This window comes from Ornithorhynchus anatinus, chromosome 19 (genome assembly GCF_004115215.2).
Source record: "Ornithorhynchus anatinus isolate Pmale09 chromosome 19, mOrnAna1.pri.v4, whole genome shotgun sequence".
NCBI classification, from domain to species: domain Eukaryota; kingdom Metazoa; phylum Chordata; class Mammalia; order Monotremata; family Ornithorhynchidae; genus Ornithorhynchus; species Ornithorhynchus anatinus.
The window spans coordinates 12554824-12578264 of record NC_041746.1 but is presented as its reverse complement, the minus strand read 5'-3'; the positions used below and the strand labels follow the sequence as shown (position 1 = coordinate 12578264).

Sequence of the window (23441 nt, the reverse complement as noted above, 5' to 3'; positions counted from 1 at the left end):
GCTCGCGCCACTTCCGGCCGGTCGGTGCCGCCCCCCCCCTTCCCCCCCTCCTTCCCCCCCTCCTCCCCGGCCGCCGGCGGCTGCGCAGTGGCCGGTTTTGCGGCGCCGCCTCTCCCCTCAGCCCCGGCCGGGCCGCTTTTTCTATCGAAGCCGCCGCCGCCGCCGCCCGCGGGTTTCCAGTAAGTGCAGAACGGGCTGTGGGGCGAGGGCGGGGCGGAGGGGAGGTCGCCCTCGGGGCCGGGATTCCGCCCCGACCCCCCGCCGTGCCCGCGGAAGGCCTTTCTTCCCCGCTTTCCGCACCCGAAGCCTCCACCCCGCCCGGCCTCAGCAATGGAGCCCGTCCTCCTTCCCTCCCTCCTCGGGCTGAGCCTCCCTTTCCTCTCCCCCTGCCTCCTGGGCGAAGACAGGGAGAGGACCTGTGCCTCCCTAGGCCTCACCCTTCATCCTCCTGAGAGCTCACCTCCTCCAAGGGGCCTTCCCAGACTGAGCTCCCCCCCTTCCCCTCAGCTGAGCCCCCTTTAATAATAATGTTGGTATTTGTTAAGCGCTTACTATGTGCAGAGCACTGTCCTAAGCGCTGGGGAAGATACAGGGTACTCAGGTTGTCCCACCTGAGGCTCACAGTCTTCATCCCCATTTGACAGATGATGTCAGTGAGGCCCGGAGAAGTGACTTGCCTATAGTCACCCATAATAATAATAATGTTGGTATTTGTTAAGCGCTTACTATGTGCAGAGCACTGTTCTAAGCGCTGGGGGAGATACAGGGTCGTCAGGTCATCCTACCTGAGGCTCACAGTCTTCCTCCCCATTTGACAGATGAGGTCACTGAGGCCCAGAAGTGGCTTGCCCACAGTCACCCATAATAATAATAAATGTTGGTATTTGTTAAGCGCTTACTGTGTGCAGAGCACTGTTTTAAGCACTGAGGGAGATACAGAGTAATCAGGTTGTCCCACGTGAGGCTCACAGTCTTCATCCCCATTTGACAGATGAGGTCACTGAGGCCCAGAAGTGACTCTGCCTTCAAACATGCCCACGTCTCCCCCATCCTAAAAAAACCCGCTCTTGACCCCACTTCCCCCTCCAGTTATCGTCCTATCTCCCTACTACCCTTCCTTTCCAAAATCCTAGAACGAGTCGTCTACAATCGATGCCTTGAATTCCTTAACTCCCATTCTCTCCTAGACCCCCTCCAATCTGGCTTCCGTCCCCTCCACTCTACCGAGACTGCTCTCTCTAAGGTCACCCGTGACCTCCTTCTTGCCAAATCCAATGGCTCCTACTCCATTCTGATCCTCCTTGGCCTCTCTGCTGCCTTTGACACTGTCGACCATCCCCTCCTCCTCCATACCTTATCTCACCTTGGCTTCACGGACTCCGTCCTCTCCTGGTTCTCCTCTTACCTCTCTGGCTGATCATTCTCGGTCTCCTTCGCTGGAGCCTCCTCCCCCTCCCATCCTTTAACTGTTGGAGTTCCTCAAGGGTCAGTTCTTGGCCCTCTTCTGTTCTCCATTTACACTCACTCCCTTGGTGAACTCATCCGCTCTCACGGCTTTGACTACCATCTCTACGCAGATGACACGCAGATCTACGTCTCCGCCCCTGTCCTCTCCCCCTCCCTTCGGGCTCGCATCTCCTCCTGCCTCCGGGGCGTCTCCACCTGGATGTCGGCCCGCCACCTAAAACTCAACATGAGCAAGACTGAGCTCCTCATCTTCCCTCCCAAACCCGGTCCTCTCCCAGACTTCTCTATCACCGTCGATGGCACGAGCATCCTTCCCGTCTCTCAGGCCCGCAATCTCGGTGTCATCCTTGACTCGTCCTTCTCGTTCACCCCACACATCCTATCCGTTACCAAGACCTGCCGGTTTCACCTCTACAATATCGCCAAGATCCGCCCTTTCCTCTCCACCCAAACGGCTACCTTACTATTACGGGCTCTCGTTATATCCCGGCTAGACTACTGTGTCAGCTTTCTCTCTGACCTCCCTTCCTCCTCTCTCGCCCCGCTCCGATCTATTCTTCACTCCGCTGCCCGGCTCATCTTCCCGCAGAAACGATCTGGGCATGTCACTCCCCTTCTTAAACAACTCCAGTGGTTGCCTATCGACCTCCGCTCCAAACAAAAACTCCTCACTCTAGGCTTCAAGGCTCTCCATCACCTTGCCCCTTCCTACCTCTCCTCCCTTCTCTCTTTCTACCGCCCACCCCGCACGCTCCGCTCCTCTGCCTCCCACCTCCTCACCGTCCCTTGGTCTCACCTATCCCGCCGTCGACCCCTGGGTCACGTCCTCCCGCGGTCCTGGAACCTCCCTCCTCACCTCTGCCAAACTGATTCTCTTCCCTTCTTCAAAACCCTACTTAAAACTCACCTCCTCCAAGAGGCCTTCCCAGACTGAGCTCCTCTTCTCCCTCTATTCCCTCTACCATCCCCCCTTCACCTCTCCGCAGCTAAAGCCTCATTTTCCCCTTTTCCCTCTGCTCCTCCACCTCTCCCTTCCCATCCCTACAGCACTGTACTCGTCCGCTCAACTGTATATATTTTCGTTACCCTATTTATTTTGTTAATAGAATTGTACATCGCCTCGATTCTATTTAGTTGCCATTGTTTTTACGAGATGTTCTTCCCCTTGATGCTGTTTATTGCCATTGTTCTTGTCTGTCCGTCTCCCCCGATTAGACTGTAAGCCCGTCAAACGGCAGGGACAGTCTCTATCTGTTGCCGACTTGTTCATCCCAAGCTCTTAGTACAGTGCTCTGCACGTAGTAAGCGCTCAATAAATACTATTGAATGAGTGAGTGAACCCTCCCTAACCCCCACCCCTGCTTCACCCTTTCCCCCCCCCAGGAGCGGCTTCTGCTTCTCTCATCTTAGCCCCCTACCCCCGGGGGTGTGTGTAGGAAGGATTAGAATGACGTTTAGTCCACTGCTGTGCACACAGTAAGCACTCAGTAATTACGATGGATTGATTCTTAATTCCTCCTCAGCCCCCCTTTTCTCCCATTCCCCGTTGAATTTCACAGCATCCTCTAAAAAACGCCCAACTCGCCCAGTCCTCTCCCTTCAAGAGAAGCAGCGGGGCTCAGTGGAAAGAGCAGGGGCTTGGAAGCCAGGGGTCATGGGTTCAAATCCCACCTCCGCCACTTGTCTGCTGTGTGACCTTGGGCGAGACACTTAGCTTCTCTGTGCCTCAGTTACCTCATCTGTAAAATGGGGAGTAAGACTGTGAGCCCCACGTGGGACAACCTGATTACCCTGTATCTACCCAAGTGCTTAGAATAGTGCTCAGCACATAATAAGCGCTTAAATGCCATTATTATTACTAGGGTCTTGGGAGAGCACATTACAGTAGAGTTGGTAGACAGAAGCCCTCTCTTCAGGAAGTCTCTTCAGGTTTTGCTGCGTTCTATCTCCCCATCTCTCAGCCCAAGAGTGTATCCTTTTCCCCCTCCTTCCCAAAAAAGTATATCCATAACTTGGTCCACTCGGCCTCTTCTCCAATTTTGTGCGTGTTCCCCCTTTCTTCTCGGTCCTTCCTTTATTGTTTATTTATCCCTCAGCTCTTGTTTGTTTCTTAGAGTGTGGTCCCTCTCACCAGAGCCCACAGTCAGGAGAATGCAAAGAGCTGACCCCTAGACTGTGAGCTCCCTATGAGTGGAGAACGCGTCTACCAGTTCAACTATATTGTTCTCTCCTGGTTACATGGTACTGTGCCCATGACGGGCAGGGCTTGTGTCCATGCTGTGTCCACTGTATCCATCCCAGAGCTCAGTTCAGTACTTGGCACACAGTAAGTATTTTACACATACTTGTATCTTTATGGGCCCAAAACTGGCACCACACACCTTCCCAAAAAATCTAGGTGTTCTGTTCTTTGCTGCTCTGCCACCAATCACCTGGATTCCATTTGGGTCAATCAACTCATCCCAGCCCCTTAGAGTCCCATAACTAGTACCAGGAGTATTAGTTGGAACAACTCATTCTAACTGTTCTTGAGTATTTCTTTTACAACGGAAAATGTATTTGAGATGCTCTAGAAGCTGAAATACATTATACATATGTGTATGTGTTATTGTGGCCTAGCCTTAAACTAGAAGGTGTCGTGGACACTTTTAGATTAGAACATTTTTGATGATTTAAATGATTTTCCTTTAAAGATGCTATTTAAGAAAAGATGTGTGGGTCATGGAGAAGGGGGATTTTAATCACAGATGGTAGAACAGTACGTGAAGCACTTTGGATAGAGTGAACAGTTGATTCTGTTGATCAATTGATGGCTTTGGAACAATTTCTCAGTAGAGCTAATATCAACCCTTGGGGGTTTACATTCTTGCAAAACTCTGCATAAGGAAAACCCGTGTTGCGGTACTTTCCAGGTCCAATTCCTGCGCTGTATCCAAAACTGACTTGCATTGTTTAAAGAATGTTGCTAATACTTCGACAAAATTCTCACCAATGCATGTAGTGAAAACATGAGTTCAATTAGTCGTATTTACAGAGCGCTTACTGTGTGCAGAGCATTGTACTAAGTGCTCGGGAAAGTACAATATAACAGAATTGGTAGCCATTTTCCTGCGCACAAGGAGCCGACAGTCTAAATAAATTGTTTCTGGATTTAGGGTGTAGAAAAGCCAATGAAGACAAAATGCCTTTCAATTTTATTCTAACAAAAAAGAGATAAAGAGGTCCCAAAGAGGAAGATGCTTCCTAAACAGATAAGTGGGCACAGATGCATAGGAAGGTGAGCAGACATAGACCTTCTCAGTAGCAAATGGAAATTGGGCCAAGGCACTGAAGAAGATTTTTAAAAATGTGCATAGGGTTGTGATCAATAAAAAAGTTATATAAGTAGGGCATTGGTGCAGATTGAAAAGGAAGGCAAAAGATGACTAAGAAAACTATCACCAGAGTTGAAAAGAAGGAATGAAATTTTCTTGGGGTAGCTTTCCAAAGCAGTTCTGGATCAGAGACTCAATTTGTTTGTTTTCCTTTGTCTTTACAAATATGAGCAACTATGGAAAACTGAAATAACATCCATGACACATGTATCATGGAGAAAAAAATGATCAAAGAGTCCTTTTAAAAACTGTAAATATTCAAGTGAGCAGAGTCTGTTGTCATGCATCCTCTGGTACTGGGGAAGTCTGAAGATAAGGCAGGTGCAGGGCCTGTCTTTTAAAAGAGAAAAAAATATGACTGGTAATTAACAATTGATTGGCCAGAAATTGATAGCAGAAAGGATACTAGAATTTGGACTCCTTTATAAAAGCACAGCATGGTTGTGATGAACACATCAGGTCAATTTAATTTTCTTTCTTTGCTATTGACAGACTATAAAAGATTACTATCTCACTTGCTTTTCTATCCTGACTTCATTAGGGTCTTTTAATCTTCCCTGAATAATATACTCAACCTCAGAATGGAAAGCTCTACCCTGGACTTATTCTTATTTATGGACTTATTTTTTTTCAAGAGTTACTCTTTTTCAGCAGGACCAACTCTGTGAGCCATCTACCTCAGCTATGTACTGCAAAAAAGTAATGATCAAACATCAAAAGCCCTGCTCTTCAGTCTCATCACCACCCCACATCTCTTTCCCTTTTCCTACAATGTTTTTCCTCCACCACAGGTTCCCCTTGATTCATATTAATCTGAATCTGGGACAGTTTCTCAATGTAGAAGGATCAAGTAAGACAGATGCCTTTCATGATTTGATTCCTACAAAAAGAAAAGAAAATCTGAGACAAAGAATTCACATTATCAAGGAATTAAAGAGTTTTAATGCTAAAATATCTCTCATCCATTGCACAAACAATAATGTTTCTCGTAAGATCTGGGCTAGATAACTGTGCTTGGCACATAGTAAGTGCTTAACAAGTACCATAATTATTATTAGGAAAGGGGATGGCAGAGGAAACCTTTGTCCAAAGAGGGCTACAAATGAGTATTTCTTGGAAGGTGTAAAAAATGGAATTAAAATGACCTTAACAAATAACAGGTGCTCCTTCCAAGCAGGTTGTACTTCAGCAGGAATGTGTAAAAAGCAAACAACACATGAAATAAAATTTGGGAATAGGTGAGGCAGAATAATAGAGAAAAATGCCTGAGGGCATCAGAGTGAATATGAATGAGTAGTCAAGAGATGTTAATATATCTGAATACCTTAAAATTCAGTGAGTTTGGTTCAAAATAAAGAAAGGCTTTTGGAGGGAAAGGGGCATAAGCAAAGAAACAGATTACCAAGATCAATGGAATCTCCATCCATACAGATTTTTAGAGATATGATTGATAACTGAATTGGTGGAAGGCTTAGGTGTATTAGACCTGGCATCTGGCAGAGACTGGAACAGATAAGTTATTCAAAACCTTTCTCCTTTTAATTCTGGAGAATACTAATTACCAGGATTTTTTTATATCAAAACTCAGCTTATTTAAATTTCCATTGAAGGGAGTTGCCTTATGACTTTTGGCAATGTTTCCAACACAGGTGGTTTGTTACCGAGAGCCAAAAAGCTATCAGCCAGCTAGTTCCCTTCCTGGAATTTCAGGGCTGACCCATCTTTTTGACTAGTAGTGTTTATTGAGCTATTGAGCACATACTGTTTGCAAGTCTTATGCAAGTTATTTAAGGAATTTACCAGAGAAGAAAATGTGAGGTTCCAGCCATCTTGGAGTTTGCAATCCTTGGGGCAATTCCCAGGGAATTCTACTCATCCAAAGTCCCTGGAGTAACTGTTCAGTTCTGAACCCTCTACCTCTTCCTCCCACAATTCTGGGAGTCGAGGCAGTGATGCCACAATCACAATCAGTGGTATTTTCTGAGCACTTCTTTGTGCAGATCACGGTTCTAAGCATTTGGAGGAGTACAATACAGTAGAGTTGATAGACTTGATCCGTGCCCACAAGGAGCTTACCATCCTCATCTTCCTCCCAGGTTCCGACAGAACAACTTCCCAAACCTTCTTGGAGGTCCCAAACCATCCTATTGATCTCAACCTGGCTGGATATTTGGGTGTCTCTTGCCATGGGTGCAGACCCACAAAGGGTGTCCTGACCTGCCCATTTCTGATCGAAACTCATTTGGTTAAAGCAGAACTACACTTTTCCCCCATTCCCCGATCCTCTGGGAGGCAAGTGGTAGTCAAACGTCATTTGACCACTATTTCTGATTCCTAGTCTAATCTCAGTTTTAGGTATATGATGAATTAAATGTCTAACCCCAACAATGCATCCCTGTATTATGACACAGTTATCAATAAGATAGATGTTTTATTATTCAGTTTATAAAAGTGTTCTCTATAACGGTCAGTGCTTAATATATGGTTGAAGTTTTATTCTTCTAATGATGTACAAAGCTGAATATCTGTCATAGAGCATAATGAATGAGAGTCCCAATTGTTTTTGTGTTTAGCAATATCTAGGTCAAGCAAAAACCTTATTAAAGAGTGTCTTGTATCTCCATGACAACTAAATTGCCTCTGTCAGATCATGGAGAAGGAAGCTTTAAATGAAGAGGATACTAAACAGGGTGTCCATATTTCCACCCCACAAAAATTCATCTGGGAAACTAGAGGTGAGCGATTTGTTGGATCAGGGTGCCTTCAAGATGTTTTGTGAAGTATTCAGGGGAAGATTATTTCTACTGTGAACGAGTTGTTAAACATCTGCCATTAAGGAATAATTAAAAAGAGGAAGGAAAGAATTGGACACTTGTATACCTGAATGTCAGCTAGTGGAGGTTAGATATGGCCAGAATATGTGCCCACTCTTTAATCAAAAATATATTATATTGGTCGTCTATTAAAATGGGTTAAAAATTAACTTTAAAAAAGAGTCAAAATTTAAATCAGACTTTTTTTGTTGAGACTTTTCAAAAAGTTAAATCTAACGTCCATTTAATGCTGAGAAGCAGTGTGGCCTAGTGGATAGAGCATGGACCTAGGAATCAGAAGGATCTGGGTTCTAATCCCAGCTCCGCCAGTTGTCTGCTGTGTAACCTTGTGCAAGCCACTTAACTTCCCTGTACCTCAGTTCCCTCATCTGTAAAATGGGGATTGACTGCAAGCCCCCTGCAGGATATGGACAATGTCCAACCTGATTAGATTGTGCTACCCCAGTGCTTAGTTCAGGTGCCAGACATATAGTAAGTGCTTAACAAATACCATAAAAAATGCTCTGTAGTAGATGATGAGGTGTGTTACAAGAGAAGATTAAAATGAGGGCCCCTGCTGTTTAGAAGTATGCAGTCTAATTGTGGGGTGGGTACAGAGAATGAAGATGCAACTGGAAACGTATTCCTAGGTGTTGGGGAGTGGTCAGCAGGAGATTGGTCAGGGGTGAGTAGAAGGTGGGCTTTGAATTTGATTTAGAAGGTGGGATCAAAAGCAGAGAGGTTTGGCAAAGCAGAATAGAAGAACATTTCTAGACAAGCAAGGATAGTGTGATTGATAGCTTTAAGGTGGAGGAGTTGAGTGTCAGAACCAGTAAGGAGTTTATGATCATAGTAATTATATAATAATCATTATCAAAGCATTTAGATTGGAGAGTCATGGGAGAAAAGGTCAGCTAGACATGGGAGAGCCAGCTGGTAAAGGAGGACCTTGAACTCAGAGCTTATCTTAGATTTAGGTGATGAATGAGGTACCCTGCTAGATTTTTAAGGAGTTATCTGAACTGCCCAACATTTTAGAAATAATTGTAACCTTCTTGTGGACATCGTACTCTCCCAAGTGTCTAATACAGTGCTCAGCACACAGTAAGTACTCAATAAATTCCATTGAATGATTGATGGATTTGTACTGCTGATGGTAAAATGGGCCAGAAGTAGGAAGCTGACAGTAGGAATGAGCAGAACAAAAGTTGGTAGAACTTGGCATAGGTAACTCCCAGTTTTGAGCAAGGAGGACAGACGGGGTTGTTTTGAGGACACTGAAAGGAAGGATAGGAAGTAGGGAGGGTTTAAGAGGAATACTTTAAATACTGGCATTAAAAATCAAAAGTGTCATCATTAAAACCCTAAATGAAGAGTGTCATTACATGGGATCCCTGTACCATGTCTGTCAGTCTAAAAATAATACCTGTAGTAACTGAGCAATATTTTGGTTTTATAGGCATGGAGAGCAGGTGCTCGGAGACACAAGGGACAACATGCTCAATCACTGAAGAGGAAATAAGAGGCAGAGGTGGGGACATCGGTGCTTGGCTGCTGCCCATTTGGATAATTTCATATGCTGTGTAAATTGTTGTTTCTGTGTCTCTGTCATAGCTGCTGATTATCGAACATAAAAGATCCCAAACTTTATATTTCCCTAAGGAAAAGCAAAGAGGAAACAAAAAAGCAGCCGAAGCAGATTAACCTCCAGTTCAGAAGAATCCTCTGGGAGTTCAACAAGCTCTTCAGGAAGCAGAAGCCGATCAAGTAGTGATGGTAAACTCCTATCTCCCTTGATTTTCCACAAGTAAGGTCAAAGACCTTCCTTCCCGGACTGCTAGCTGTAGAAGTTTCCTTTACTCACAGTCTAAGTGTTAGAAAATAATGTTGCATTATCATAAAATATATATCATAGGGTGTTTAGTGTTACTGAGCATGGTCCAGCTGTTTCTTGGGCATATGTTAGAGCTTGGTTCAGTTCTTCATTTTATTAACAAGCTTTCCCTTTCACTTAAGAGAAGAATTTGCCATAATCCCTAAACACTGATGAAAGGCTAATAAATCACAAATATATCTTTAAAATGAAGAGTGTTTTTTCCTTTTTGGCCTGCCAACCTCCAGGTTTAGGGTTCTTTCTTTTCTCTAATCCATCTTTGGAAGAGGAGGAAGAAGGAAGAGAGAAGAAGGTAATAGGCAGCTGTTGGTGTAGGGAAAGACTCATGCCCTTCCACGTGAATTTTTGAGATAGTGTTATCAGCCTGTTGAGAAACTTGCTCAGAAGAAACTAATAGTAAGTGGATCCTCAACTGGTCAACTGACTAGAATCATCTGGAGATCCTGTGCAAGAATGTGAGGCTTTGGTATCTTTTTAAGAGTTCTGCTCAATGTATTAAATAGTTAACTGGTCCTATTCAGCTGTGGTGATTTTTCTGCCATTGGCAAGGTGAATTGGTTTTTTAGAATTCTGTCAATAATTTTATTGATGAATTAAGACTCAGTGATATAATTATTTCAAAAGTAATTTATTAGACAGTTCCTAGTGTTGGCATATTTTAAACTGAAAGGAGAAGGGCCATGATAATGGTGTCAAGTTGCAGTGTGTATCATGTTACTTGAATTAGCTACAATCACAGATTGTTGGTTCCAGTGTATAGCTAAACACGATGCTTCATGTTGTGCTTATGCTGTTGTTTTTGAAACCACCGGCAGAATCTTCATTATGACTCTGATCTGATGTTGCTAAGTAGTGATGTTTGGCATCAGATGGTGAATGATATTTTTCTTGGAAAAAAAAACCATTAAAGGAGAACCTTTCTGACATGGTGTATCCTTCAGGTTACTCATGCTTTCAATCTTTTGTGTGAAAACTACTGGCAGAATTTTGGTTTTGATCCTGCTCTGTAATTTGCTAAGAAATGATATTTGGCATCAGATAGTGAATGGTAGTTTTCCTGGAAAAGAGGCAAGAAAAGGAAAAGCTTTTCAATGTGATAGTGTGAGCAATTAAGTGGGCCCTTAAAGAGAAATGTTCTGAATGTCAAAGCCACCATCACTGTGATTATAGATTATAGTCACTTTTTATATCACAGTGGCTGAACAGTAGTCCAACTGAAACATGTACTTCTTAAAGTATTCCTGCACCAGTTTCAGGTGGTTTGACTAGGGAGAACTTTGCAGAGTATATAAGTGAATCACAAGGTTTATGAGTCTGATCTCTTATTTGGCACCAAAAATTGTGTGAATAAATTTCCATATTCCCATTTCTCCACTGGGGATGTTTCTGAGTAGGGTCTAGAGTTATTCAGGGAGATCGTGCTTGAACTGGGGCAAAGCATCCACCAGTCCTTACAGGAAAGTTGAAAGCTATATTCTGCAGTTCTAAAATTCCACTGGTTCCCCAGTTGGATATTTATTCCTTGTGTGAGTGTGTGATGATAATAATTCTGTCCTCTTGGCATTCAGAGTCCCCTTATTGGACGAGACTTTCTGACTGGAATTTGTCAAAATGACCTGCGTGTTGCCCCCACAGGCTTCGATGGCTTTGAAGGTGACAGGAGCCACTCACAGTGGACCCCCTAGAGCTAAAGCAAAAACTAAGGGCTTAAGTGCTAAAGTACTTCCTCATGCAGGTGTCTGATTACAAAGGCAAATGAGCTTTGCTCATTTGGAGAGTCTTCCACAAGTGCAGTTCTTCCGATCCACAAGTGCCATTTTAGTTGTGGTGATTCATGTTGGCATTGCAGCTAATTCTGCTGGGAGGAAAGGGCGTGATCAGGCAGATTGGTCCCAGATTTTTGGGTTTATGATTTGTATTATATGATTATCCTGCATCTACTCCAGTACTTGGCACCTAGTAAGGGCTTAATAATTACCAGTAAAATTATCATTTTGATTCTTGCTTCAGGTGAGGAGGAATGATTACCATCAAACTCGCCCTGGCTTTCTGGTTGATATCAGTCAACTGCCAAATGATTGTGCTCAGTCTGAAGCTCTTGCCCTTGCAAAATACCTTCCCTGGATTGTATGTACTCCATCCAGAGCTCAGGGGCAGTGATCCATTGGAGCAAAATTCAGACTAGACATGGAGAGGGATGTAAGGCTGAGGTTCTTGATGTTAGCTCACTTTTTTGTTATGTTTTTGTTGGGCTTTGGGGGGAATTTGTTAAGCACTTACTATGTGCCAGGTACTGTACTAAGCTGTAGGGTAGATACAAGCTAATCCGGTTGGACGTAGTCCATATTCCATATGGGACTCTTCATCTTCATCCCCATTTTAAAGATGAGGGAACTGAGACACAGAGAAGTTGAGTGACTTTCCCAAATTCACACAGCGGACAAGTGGCAGAGTCAGGATTAGAACCCAGGTCCTTCTGACTCCTGGCATGTTGTGGGCAGGGAATGTGTCTACCAACTCTTGTATTATGCTCTCCAGAGTGATTAGTACAGTAGTCTGCACAAAGGAAGCACTCAGTAAATATCATTAAATAAATATCAATGAGTGTCAATCAGAGAGCACTAACTGATGATAAAGGGAAAACAGTCAGTTACCCTCTTGTTGTTAGTGGAAAATTTTGACTGGTTAGGGGAAAAAAAATTGAGAGGGTTAAGACAAATACACCCTTAGAGTAAGCAGAGATAAAACTCATCAGTGAATCAGTTGATATCCAGGCTCATTTGAAAGGTGATTTCTGTATGTTTTGTATTTTGAGGAAGTGTAAATTCAGTTCTGGCATAGTTTGGGATAAAGATGTTAGAAATCACTGATGCATTCTAGTTTACAACATTTTTGGTCCACACAATCCCATATCCCTCAACTTTCATGCCCTTAAAAATAGAGGAGAATTGATCTTTTGAACTTCTAGCAAATGCATGTTTGCGTTTTCCCACTGGCCAGATCTGCATAGACTTAAGAGAAATTTAATGATCTTTGCTTTTTCTTAAGATTTTCTTGGAAATTTCATTATTGGATAACTTTTAAAAGTATCCTGTTCTCACCAGAAGGATGTATTGAGCACCTTCTGTGTCCAGAGCACTCTTCCAAGCACTGGGTAACATGATGGGGTCTCCCTTCAGATGACAGACGAGCCTCAGTCCCTCACTTCCTGTGTATTGTGAGGTGCCAATAGAGGCAAAATTGTCAAATTTACAGCTAACCACAGAGCTTGCATGAGAGAGTCAGCGGTAGTTGTTTTGCCCCATGGATGGTGCCTTTCATCTTGCATGTTTCTCCTTTGCGGCAAAATTGCATTTGTCCTCAGAAGACTGAAGGGCTGAGGGACAGATCTGATGCCGAGAGGACTTGTCTCAAGCTTCGAGTTCCCAAGTAGTAGTGTCAATGAAACATGATCTGAGGTTGGCCTTTAGTCCGTCTTTAAATCTTTTCTTCTAGTCACCTTGGCAGCATGCTCCAGGGCTAAGCTCTTCATCAAAGATCATCTTGGGTAGCCTTAGACTGTCCATTTGTAACAGGTGACTGCATCACTGCAGCTGAGCTTCGACTGCCGTCGTCTCGGCCATCTTCCCAGTACTCACGGTCCAACAGTATTGCAGTTCTTCAGTGTTCAGAATGAGATTTTGCCATATTATTCTGGGTAATTCACCTTAGCGCAATGGAACCAGCCAAGTTGTTTGACAGGTCGGATGGGATCTGTTCACACAGCCAGAGAGTGGTGTTGTGATGACAGCCATCCAGAAGTCACTGATTTTTGTCTTCAGGCCTCTGGGAACATAAAGTAGAAGTGAAAGACCTGGTCCTTGATCTCAAGGGGCCTATCTGGCTCCTGGGCAGCAGAGGGAGGTGACCGGGGCTCAGAGGAGGTGGGTTGGCATTAGTAGAATTATGACAGAGGCTCCCATCATAAACGACTGAAGAGCATATTTGAGGACTGGTGACCCCCTTGAAGGGATTGATTATATTTGAGAGGAGTTTGTACCGCACCACACGTATCCTTCTGATTGTCCTTTAGGATATTTTCCCCTGGGGCGCTGAGTGCAACAAGTGAGTAGGCAGAAAGAGGTGCAGCCCCTTGAAAAGTGCCCTCAAGAGCTGTAGGTTCAAGACTGATTTAGAGCTAAAGTGACTGTTCCGTTGTTTGCTTTTTAAATTATCTCCGGTGTTGTGTCAGATGTATCTCGTTGTTTTACATTATCGTCCACTTTTTTTTAAGGGAACTACTAGGATGTATTTCATTCAAGTAATGTTTCTTTAGATGGGGATCAATCAGTCAGTTGATCAACAGTAGTTATTGAGCTCTTACTCTGTGCAGAGCTTCGTACTAAGCTCTCGGGGGAATGCAACAGAATTGGTAGGGACGATCCCTGCCTCCCAAAGAGCTAGCGGAGGGGAAGCAGTGTGGCTCAGTGGAAAGAGCATGGGCTTGGGAGTCAGAGGTCATGGGCTTGAATCCCCACTCTGCCCCTTGTCAGCTGGGTGACTGTGGGCAAGTCACTTCACTACTCTGTGCCTCAGTCACCTCATCTGTAAAATGGGGATGAAGACTGTGAACCTCACGTGGGACGATCTGATTACCCTGTATCTCCCCCAGCGCTTAGAACAGTGCTCTACACATAGTAAGCGCTTAACAAATACCAACATTATTATTATTATTATCGAATGGAAAATAATGAAAATGCCCCTTATAGGTGAAAATGTGGAATGGGATTGGCGTACAACACTGGTTGTGATGATAGAAAATGTGCTCATAAGTTTAAAATGATTATCTATACAAATATATGGAGAGAGAAAGAGTTACGCAATTTAACATTTTTTTCCCATGTGCTTCTGATTGTAAACTCACTTTCTATCACTAGGTGGCAACAAAAATGCCATCATTTGGTTTTGGCTGGATTTACCACCCATGTAATAGGTTTTATGAATGTTGTTTCATTAACAACTACAACTCCGTGTCTTCCAGCCTCCTCTTTTCTGTAAAATGACTCCTATTGTAAAACCTAAAATTTCAGGCCTTTTTATTTTTAGAGGCTCCTCAGGGGAAACCAAAGAAAAGAAAAAGGGAAAGGGAAAAACACAACAAAAAGGTAAATATTTCTGAATAAAGTTTAGACAAAAGTAAATTTTGATTAAAAGAGATTTGATGGACTGTTACAAACCCCAAAAGGACTTTTTTTTTCCCAAAACAGAATTATTGTCATTAGCAAACTTAAATTGGGGTTTGTACTTAATCAGCATATATATTTTCACATCAAAGCATTTTACAAAAGACTTTCAATTTTTGGTGGCAAAGTGTGTTGGAGCCCAAAACTTCAAGGGTCAGGCAGTTGCTGGCAAGAAAACCTTGTCAGTCAGTCAGTGGTATTTTTTGAGTACTTACTGTCTGCAGAGCACTGTATTTAAAGTATGCTTAGAACAGTGCAAAGCACCTAGAAGCGCTTAACAAATGCCATCATTAAATACAATCCCTTCAGACAAGAAGCTTACAGCCTAGAGGGGAAGCTGATCAGCTAATTGCCTTCCTCTTGATCTGGGTAGGATGATGGAGGCGGTCAAGTCGCTGCCAGGTTGTACAGTCTTCACGGTTGCCTTAGCCCTGCTCACCCTTGTAGAAACTTGCCCCAAGACTTGGATCCTCAACTCTCTCATCACCTAAGGAGGCTGTAAATTGGCTTCAACTCCTGTATCATGTGATTAGCTGGGGGTGGTGGGTGTTACCAGTACTCTAGGCAAATTAACAGTGGCAGCAGTAGGAAAAATGGGTTCTGGGGACCATTAAAGAAGCACCTGAACTCACCCTGATCCTTCCCATTAATCACTTCAACATTTCCTGATGCCAGCAGTACCATCGGGACCCAAAATTTTAAATCTACAATTGTATATTTATGATTACTTTTGTACCTCTCTGCAAGATAGTATCGGTATTCCAAATTCATGGATTGGATAAGCAAGTAGAGCTCTGAATAGACACTGTCAGCTCTTCTCAAAGTGAGTCCTGCCAACTAGCAATGCACTTAAATCACATTTCTCTGCTGTTCTTTACCTCTGCTGTCACTCCAGGTGGAATTCAAAACTCCCCTTGCCCATGTAGATTGTCAGAATTCTGGTGGTGGTTATTCTTTGTGGATTCCACTATCTCAGACAACACGTGAGCTCAGGAGTTGAGCTGCTGCCTATATTGGAATGATATGAGTTGCCTTTCAAAACTCATGTTTGTAACATGCTTTGAGACTAATTAGAATGTAAATTTATGTTGAAAACGTGTATTTTGTAATGTACATTTCTTAAAGTTAGACCCGCTTGTTTCATCACATAAGGTTCATACTGGTTGAGCAGCATGGACAAATGAATGCCTTGCTTTCCCCACAAAGTACAAAATGAAATGTACTCTGTTGGAATCTGATATAAGATATAGCTTGAAGAATCAATTTTGTAGCTGTAGGAAATTGTTCTTCAAGGTAATTTGAAAAGGTCATTTAAATTAAACTGGGTTGGAGGATTTAGCAGAAAAATCACAGTATTCAACCAAATCCTCTCTATTATTTTGAATGTGTTAATATCATTTAAGGTAATTTTGTTAATGCCTGACATGAAAAGTATATAACTTGACAATAAAAGGATAAAAAGATCAATATAGCCAAATATATTAGGTAGATTATAACCAAATTAGGGTGCAGTGGCTTATCACTGCTGAAAACAGTGTTATTCGGTGTTTCAGAGAGCTATGAACCAACTACATTTCCCAGCAAACTGCATGATGGTAAACATAATGTTGAGTTGTAGAACCAATGCAGTTGGAAATAAAACTCCTGGTAAGTAGGGAACAAAAAGCAGAAATCAGGATATGTACCTGGGTAACTCTTTAGAGTTTGTCATTGGGGCTAATGATTAAAAATTAGAAACAGATCTCTAGCCCTCTAGAATTAATATGGTCCTGGTGCAATCTAAGGTTTGTAAGAAGAAAACGTGCAAAAGAGAGGTAAAACTTGATGAAAAAGTTTTCCAAGAGCAAGAACTACTTGATTTGATCTCAGTTGATTGATTTTCTCATTATGAGATAATCTGTGGCTGTATGGTGAAGTATTAAAATTTGGTAGATTTGTCACCAGTATTGATTAAAATGATTCTACATTCATCTCCAGGTATCTAGTGGGTCATGGGAGAGAATTCATAGACTTCACTGGAGGACTGTGTTTCTTCTCGTGTGTGTCTGTGGAAATAAATCACTTGCATCTTTATTTTCCTCTTAGAAGAGAAAAAAGCAAAGCAAGCTCAAAAAAAAGAAAGAGAAGAAGAAAAGGAAAGAGCGTTCAAGTCCTGTTCAGCTTTCCAAGGTACACACACTCCTAAATTAGGGTATGGCTCTGGGAGTACAGTCAGCTCTCTTATAGGAGTTTACCCTCTTGGGGAATCGTAGGCGTGCACAACTTCTTCCAACGCTACATCACATTCTGTCCAGACAGAAAGGAATCGGAAGCACGTTCTCTGGTTCCCCAACTGAGTTCCACTGAAAGCGCGTTATGGGGGAACTGACTGAGCTGTACCAGTTTTTCATGGGTATCTGTTCTGACATAGAGAGCTTAGAAATTTTTTAAAAAAATCTTTTTTTAATCTATTTGGCTGCTTCTATATTCTAAACAATATGTTCTCTATTCTCTAGAAGAAAACTTGAGTTTTCCAAACCACCTGGGTACTGGGGCAGGCGCCAAGAACAGACTCCTACCTGGCCTTGCAGCCTTTGAGAATGCTGGAAACCTCACAGGTGCCTAGGCCGAGCTGGGGACTGCATCCTCTCGACAGGGGACTTATTGGGCCACTGTCTTTGCTTCCCCTGTGGCCACTTTCCGGGCTACCCATCCTGCCCAAAAAGTGGTGGGAGTGAAGTTAATGGCACCACCCGTGGTGCAAAGGCCTTGGGGGTCAGTAGCTCCTTTTGTGTCCATGGAGTGGGCAACTATGCTTAAAACATTTACAGTTCACTTCCCTGTGTAATCCTGATGACTTACTGATATCATAACTGAGTAACAGGATGTGGCCCCAATGCTGGAGGTAATAAGGAACACCCCAGCCAGCTTGATCCTAGCCTAGAATGCTTTTTTTGGTTGGTTTTGTTTTCCACAAATTTAATTAAAGTTCACCTTGCGTAACTGAAGCTAGCCAGCCCTAGCTCTCTTGATTTGAGCCCTTGGTACAGATGTGGCCCCTGATAGGGCTGTATTATGTCTCTAAAATGAGTGCACTGTCTTTGAATGCTAGGGTTTGAGAATCTCAGTGAGTGACAGAAGCTTTAGCCTGCTAATTTACTTACATGGCAATTCACTCCTATTATGGCATCTGTCAATTGCTGATCTGCTTAGCCTTTTTCAGGCATTACAGTTACTTAGATGATGGCTATAGATGGTTTTAGCTCATATATTGGTAGCTTGTACAAGAAGTGCTCTTTCTGGTGGTTTTGGTGAGATGAAATGCTACTTGTTAATGTTTGAAAAGGAATATTTTTTGTGGGCTCAGGAAAGATTCATTAAGCTCCCTCCCCTTCTTCAAGGACTTCTCAAAATCCATCATTTCCTCGACACTATCTTAAACAGAGGAAGAGGGGTAAATTTTTCTTCATACCCCTTGTTTTACATACCCCCTGATATTCAATTCTGTTTTTTAATTTATTTTTACTCAGAGGGTGTGAACTCTACTTCTTTATTGTATGATACTAATAAAACTTTCTGTGTTTTGTAAATAATTTGGTTTTGCCCATGTGATTGTTACATGTTTAATATAAAACTTTGTTGTAGGAGCAGTATTTATTGAGTGCCCTCTTGGTGCAGTGTATCATACTAGGCATTTGGGAAGTACAGAATAACGAAGTGACATATTCCTTGGATACAGGGATCTTGAGATGATGTCTTTTGAGGTGATTTGAAGAGTTCTTTAAGTTTGTGGGCATTTTTAGCAAATAGTCTTTTTAGATGACCAAAACTGTTTAAACTGAGATGTGTTTCTCTATCAGGTACCTGAATAATTGGAGTGTTTTATTTTAGTTCCTGAAAGATAAAAAGAAGAATGACAATTACAGCATGATAACAGGAAAGAAAATTAAAATGAAGATAAAGAAAACCAAAAAAGATAAAGAGGTAAGAATAAAAAGAGAATAAAGTAAGGGTGCCAGCCAGAGGGGCCAGCTTTTTATTAATGCAAGGGTGGTGCTCTCGAGAGTATAGGACTAGGGGAAAACAGGGCATAGATATACCTGGAACCAGGGAAGTAGACACACATATACACATGGAAGCGGGCACAAGCCCACAAGAAGCTCAGAGGTCACACCCCAGGAAACATTTCGGCCTTGTCTGGGGAACTTGGGGTCTGCTTAAGGCCCAGGGTGGGGCTGTGAACAACTGTTCCCTTCTGAGTCAGGGTTGAAAGTGAGCCACACTGAAAGCTTCGTCTTGACTACGGCTTCCCGCTGGTCCCCTTCTTACTAAGATGGATGGGGTGGGCAACCCCAAAAGCTGGGAGGGTGAAGCTGATGGCTTCATCCCCAGAGTCCCAATTCTGTAGAGGCCATGGCCCCCGTCACCTCCTCTCCTCTCTCCTCTTGGAATTGGAACTACTAGAGTCTGTAGCCTCTCCATTTTTTGAATTGTATTTCCTGAGCAACAACTTAGTAATCAAGCCCTGTAAAATAAATGTCTCAATTTTAAGTCTCCCCTCCCCAACAGAATCAGTCAATCAGTGGTATTTATTGAGCACTGTGTGCAGACTGCTGTACTAAAAGCTTGGGAGAGTACACTAAACAGAATTAACAGATGTGTTCTCTGTCCACAACGAGCTTACAGTCTAAAGGGGGAGACAGGCATAAATATAAATAAATACGTAATAGAAGTTGTAAAATTAATGAAAGCATTCTTTTTTGTTAGACCAATATAAATTGTTGCTCTTGGGCCGTGAGTGACTATTTCTGTGCCTGGAGAATACCCTAACTTTAATTATGGTGTTTATAGTAAGCACTGGGCTAAGAGCTGGGGTAGAAGTGGTATAATTAGATTTGACACGGTCCCTGTACCACACACAAGGTCTCACAGTCCAAGTGAGGATAGATATATACAAAGAGCAATACTGCTTATCCATTCTGTTGGTAATTTTTGATCTGAATTTTTCTGAGTCTTTGCCCAGAAAAAGAATGTTCTATGCGCAAACTTCTAAACAAAGAATTTAAGCAGATATTGAAAGAACAGTGACCAAAACACATTAGTCTTTTAGCTCATTTCTAGGTTTTTAAAAACATAAAACTGTGCTTTAGCAGGTATTTGTGTCAAAATAAACTTGAGTATTAGAAGAAAATTTTATTTTCCAAATTAACTTTCTAAAAGCTGAGATTCATATCTTAGAGAAGCAAATGCACTAAGTTGTATTTTCTACAGTGATTGTTAGAAAGATGAAAATGCTTACATAGAACAAGTAGTGACTAATCCAGCTGAATCTTATTTCTTATCTGCAGAGGGACAGAAACCGGGCTGAACTTCTGGATTTCCTGAACTCTGCTTTGTAATGGAAGGATAGTCAAGCAAGATCTCAAACTCATCTGGTTGTAATTCCTAGCAAAAAAAAAAAAAATCAAGGAAACTCAGGGAAAAGGGTAGCTTTCGTGACAAGTTAAGACTCCTCATGACGACAATCAGTGTCCCTTGTAGCTGGTGAAATAAAGTTTCTGAGCAGCAAACTTGTTCATGAAAGCCCATATCCTCCTTGTGAGATTCTAAAGTCTAAGCCAGATTGTGATGTGTGAGTGCTTAAAATTTGTTGACAGTAATATCCTGGGGGCAAACGGCATTGCTGGACCCTGGTCTCTTAAATACATCTTATTGCTGCATGCGGAGAACTCTTTTACAAAGGTCTTAAAAGGTTATCTGTTGCTTAAAAAAAAGCGTACTTGTGGATGATCTGTGTAGAGTAAAGGAGGCATTTCTGTGTATTATCTCTGGTTGTGATTTTATTTGTCCTAGAAACGTATATTCTCTAGTTGTTTTTTCAGTTGTAGGTACTTCTGTCAAGCAGAATATTGCCTCAGTGTCCATTTCCAATCATCATGTTTTCTTATGGAACCTGAGGTAATGTCATTGTTATTGGTGATGATTGCCTTGTGTCAACAGCTTACTAGCAAAAATGTGCTTAAACCATAAAGATGATCTAGTGATGGTGTACTAAAAGTTGCAGGAAAGTGACATTCATTTACTTTTGATTACTGTTTCTGCCTTGTGTTCATTTACACTAAGTATCACACTCTATTTTTTTCTCCCCATTACTCAGTCCACCCCTGAGTGTCCCACTCCTTGCCCTGGCCTCAACCTCTCTCTCTTCCCCTCCCACTCTCCCTGTCAGTGCTCGTGCTCTTATACCAATTCCTGCCTCTGCCCCATCCCTCCCTAGAGGTTAGCTCTTCTCTATCAGTCAGTCACTGGTGTTTATTGAGTGCTCACTGCATGAAGAGCACTGTACTAAGCACTTGGAAGTGTAAAGTAGAATTGTTAGATACAATTCCTGCCTACAAGGAGCTTACAGTGCAGAAGGGGAGATAGACATTAAAATACATTTCCGATACAGGAAGCAACAAAAAGAGTGTAAGGGCATGTAAATGAGTGTATAGGGGTGTGAGGTGAGTATCAAAGAACTTTAGGGGTGTGGAACCAAATGCATAGGTGACACTGTAGAGGGAGAATGCAGGGTTAGTGAGGGAAGGCTTCCTGACAGAGAAATGATTTTAATGGAATTTTGAAGATGGGAAGAGTGGTGGTCTCTTGGATATGACATGGATTGAGTTCCAGAAGAGAGGGTGTGAACAGGCAGTTGACCCCAAGAGAGCTAAAATTGAGGCACATTAAATAGAGTGGTGTTAGAGGAGCAGAGTGTGCAGGCTGGGTTCTTGAGGGAGAGAACTGATTGACTCTTAAAGCTGATGGCAAGGAGATGGGTAAGCAACCACTGGAGGTTTTTGAGGAGTGAGGAAACAGGTGCAGAATAATTTTTTAGAAAAATGATCTGGACAGCAGCGAAGTATGGACTGGAGAGGAGAGATGCTGGAGGCAAGGAGGTCAATAGAGGAAGCCAATGCAGTAGTCGAGGAGAGATATAAGTACTTGGACAGACGTAGTAGTAATTTGTTTGGAGAGGAGAGGGGTTGATTCTATAGGTGATGTAACAGTAGAATTGACAGGATGTGGTGAGTAACTGAATATGTGGGTTGAGTGAAAAGGATGATTTGAGGACAATACCACGGTTGTGGGCTTGTGAGGGAGGATGGTAGTGCTGTCAGCAGTGATGGGAAAGTCGGGTGGTGGGGAGAAGAGAGGACTTGGGTGGGAAGATGAAGAATTTCTGTTTGACGTATTAGGTTTAAGGTGTCAGCAGGATATCCAAGCAAAAATGGCTAAAGGCAAGAGGAAATGTGGGATTGCAGAGGAAAGAACTTGGGACTGGAGATGTAGATCTGGGAGTCATCCATATAGACATGGCAGTTGAAGCCTTGGGAGCAAATGAGATCTTCGAGGGAGAGAGTGTAGATGGAGAATAGAATGGGACTCAGAACTGAGCCTTGAGGGTCCCTCACATTTAAGAAATGGGTGGAAAGCAAAGGAAAAGGCGGCAAGAGAGACTGAGGAGGAGCTACCAAATCTCCACCTGCCCCGTCATTGACTCTCATCCTTCCTTGCTGACTCTCAAGAAGGGACCTTCTTCCTTTTGAAAACTGCTCCCTCCTCCTGTGCCTCAGACCCCATCCCTTGGTACCTTATTAAATTGCTTGCCCCTTTCCTTCTTCTCTCTCTGACCACAGTCTTCAACCAGTCACTCCAATGGCTCCTTCCCCACTGGTTTCAAACTTTCCCGTGCATCTCCTGTCCTAAAAAAGCCCTCCCTCGACCCCACTGTACCCTCCAGTTATTGCCCCATCTCCCACCTACCACTGCTTTTCATACACCTGAAATGAGTTTACTTTCAGCAGCATCTTATTCTCCTCTAACTCTCTCCTCAACCCCTGGCAATACGACTTCCACCCCCTCCACTCCATTGAAACTGCCATCCCCAAGGTCATCAGTGACCTCCTTGCCAAATCCAGTGGCTTCTACTCCATCCTAATCCTCCTCTACCTCTCAGCTGCCTTTGACACCGTGGACTACCCCTTCTGGAAACATTAGCTAACCTTCACTTCAATGACACTGTCCTCTCCTGGTTCTCCTCCTCCCTGCCCACTCCTTCCTGGTCTCTTGCCAGCTGCTCCTGTGCCTCCCAGTGGCTGCAGGCTTTCAGGCCCCAGTCCTCTTCTCCAGTGCTCCCCACCCCTTCCCCATTGCTCTCCCTCCTCCACCTGTCTTCTTCTCCTTGGCCCTCTTTCTGTTCCTCCTGTGGCTCAACCTTCCCAACCAACCTGGAAACCATTTCCAATCAGTTAGAACACTCAGTGGTGGCCATAAGAGCCAAGTTCTGTTTTAGATTGTGAAAAATAAGGTGGGGACAATAGTTTGTAAGGGCCAGTTGCCCATTTGCCAAGCTGCCACTGGAAATGAGTTCTATAATAGGATGATATCAAAAGGTTTGGATCCACAGTTGGTCCTGTGAGATGAAATCAGTTTTTGAGACAACACAGTACAGATGTCATCTATTGAGTACTGATTTGTGTACTGTAATTGGAAGTTGATGCATAACACCTTTTATTCCTAGACTAAATTTCCTTAAAGATGTTTTCCAAGTGGAAATTATCTTGATGCAAAAGTATAGTGGTATAGAGCTTAAATTAAGCCAAAGTATATATAATGATCTATTTTCTTTTGTCCTTTTTTCTTCTAATAG

At 43.0% G+C, this 23441-nt stretch overlaps 1 protein-coding gene across 1 annotated transcript; it reads left to right on the top strand.

Moving 5' to 3' along the window:
* The first annotated feature begins 63 nt into the window (after nucleotides 1–63).
* Nucleotides 64–20574, top strand: LOC100681666 (pre-mRNA-splicing factor CWC22 homolog). Its single transcript, XM_029046931.2, has 8 exons — nucleotides 64–179; nucleotides 7489–7576; nucleotides 9114–9185; nucleotides 9317–9430; nucleotides 14634–14692; nucleotides 16856–16939; nucleotides 18641–18733; nucleotides 20098–20574. Exons 2-8 carry the CDS (start codon nucleotides 7492–7494, stop codon nucleotides 20146–20148), a joined length of 558 nt encoding a protein of 185 aa, XP_028902764.1. The 5' UTR covers nucleotides 64–179; nucleotides 7489–7491; the 3' UTR covers nucleotides 20149–20574.
* The last annotated feature ends 2867 nt before the right edge of the window (nucleotides 20575–23441 follow it).

What these genes read in the sequence shown, in the direction of transcription:
- LOC100681666 (XM_029046931.2), top strand. Translation starts at nt 7,492, where the DNA reads ATGGAGAAGGAAGCTTTAAATGAAGAGGATACTAAACAGGGTGTCCAT. An exon ending in AAGCCGATCAAGTAGTGATG is followed by an intron (nt 9,431 to 14,633) that starts GTAAACTCCTAT and finishes TTTTATTTTTAG; the next exon opens with AGGCTCCTCAGGGGAAACCA. An exon ending in GGGAAAAACACAACAAAAAG is followed by an intron (nt 14,693 to 16,855) that starts GTAAATATTTCT and finishes TTTTCCTCTTAG; the next exon opens with AAGAGAAAAAAGCAAAGCAA.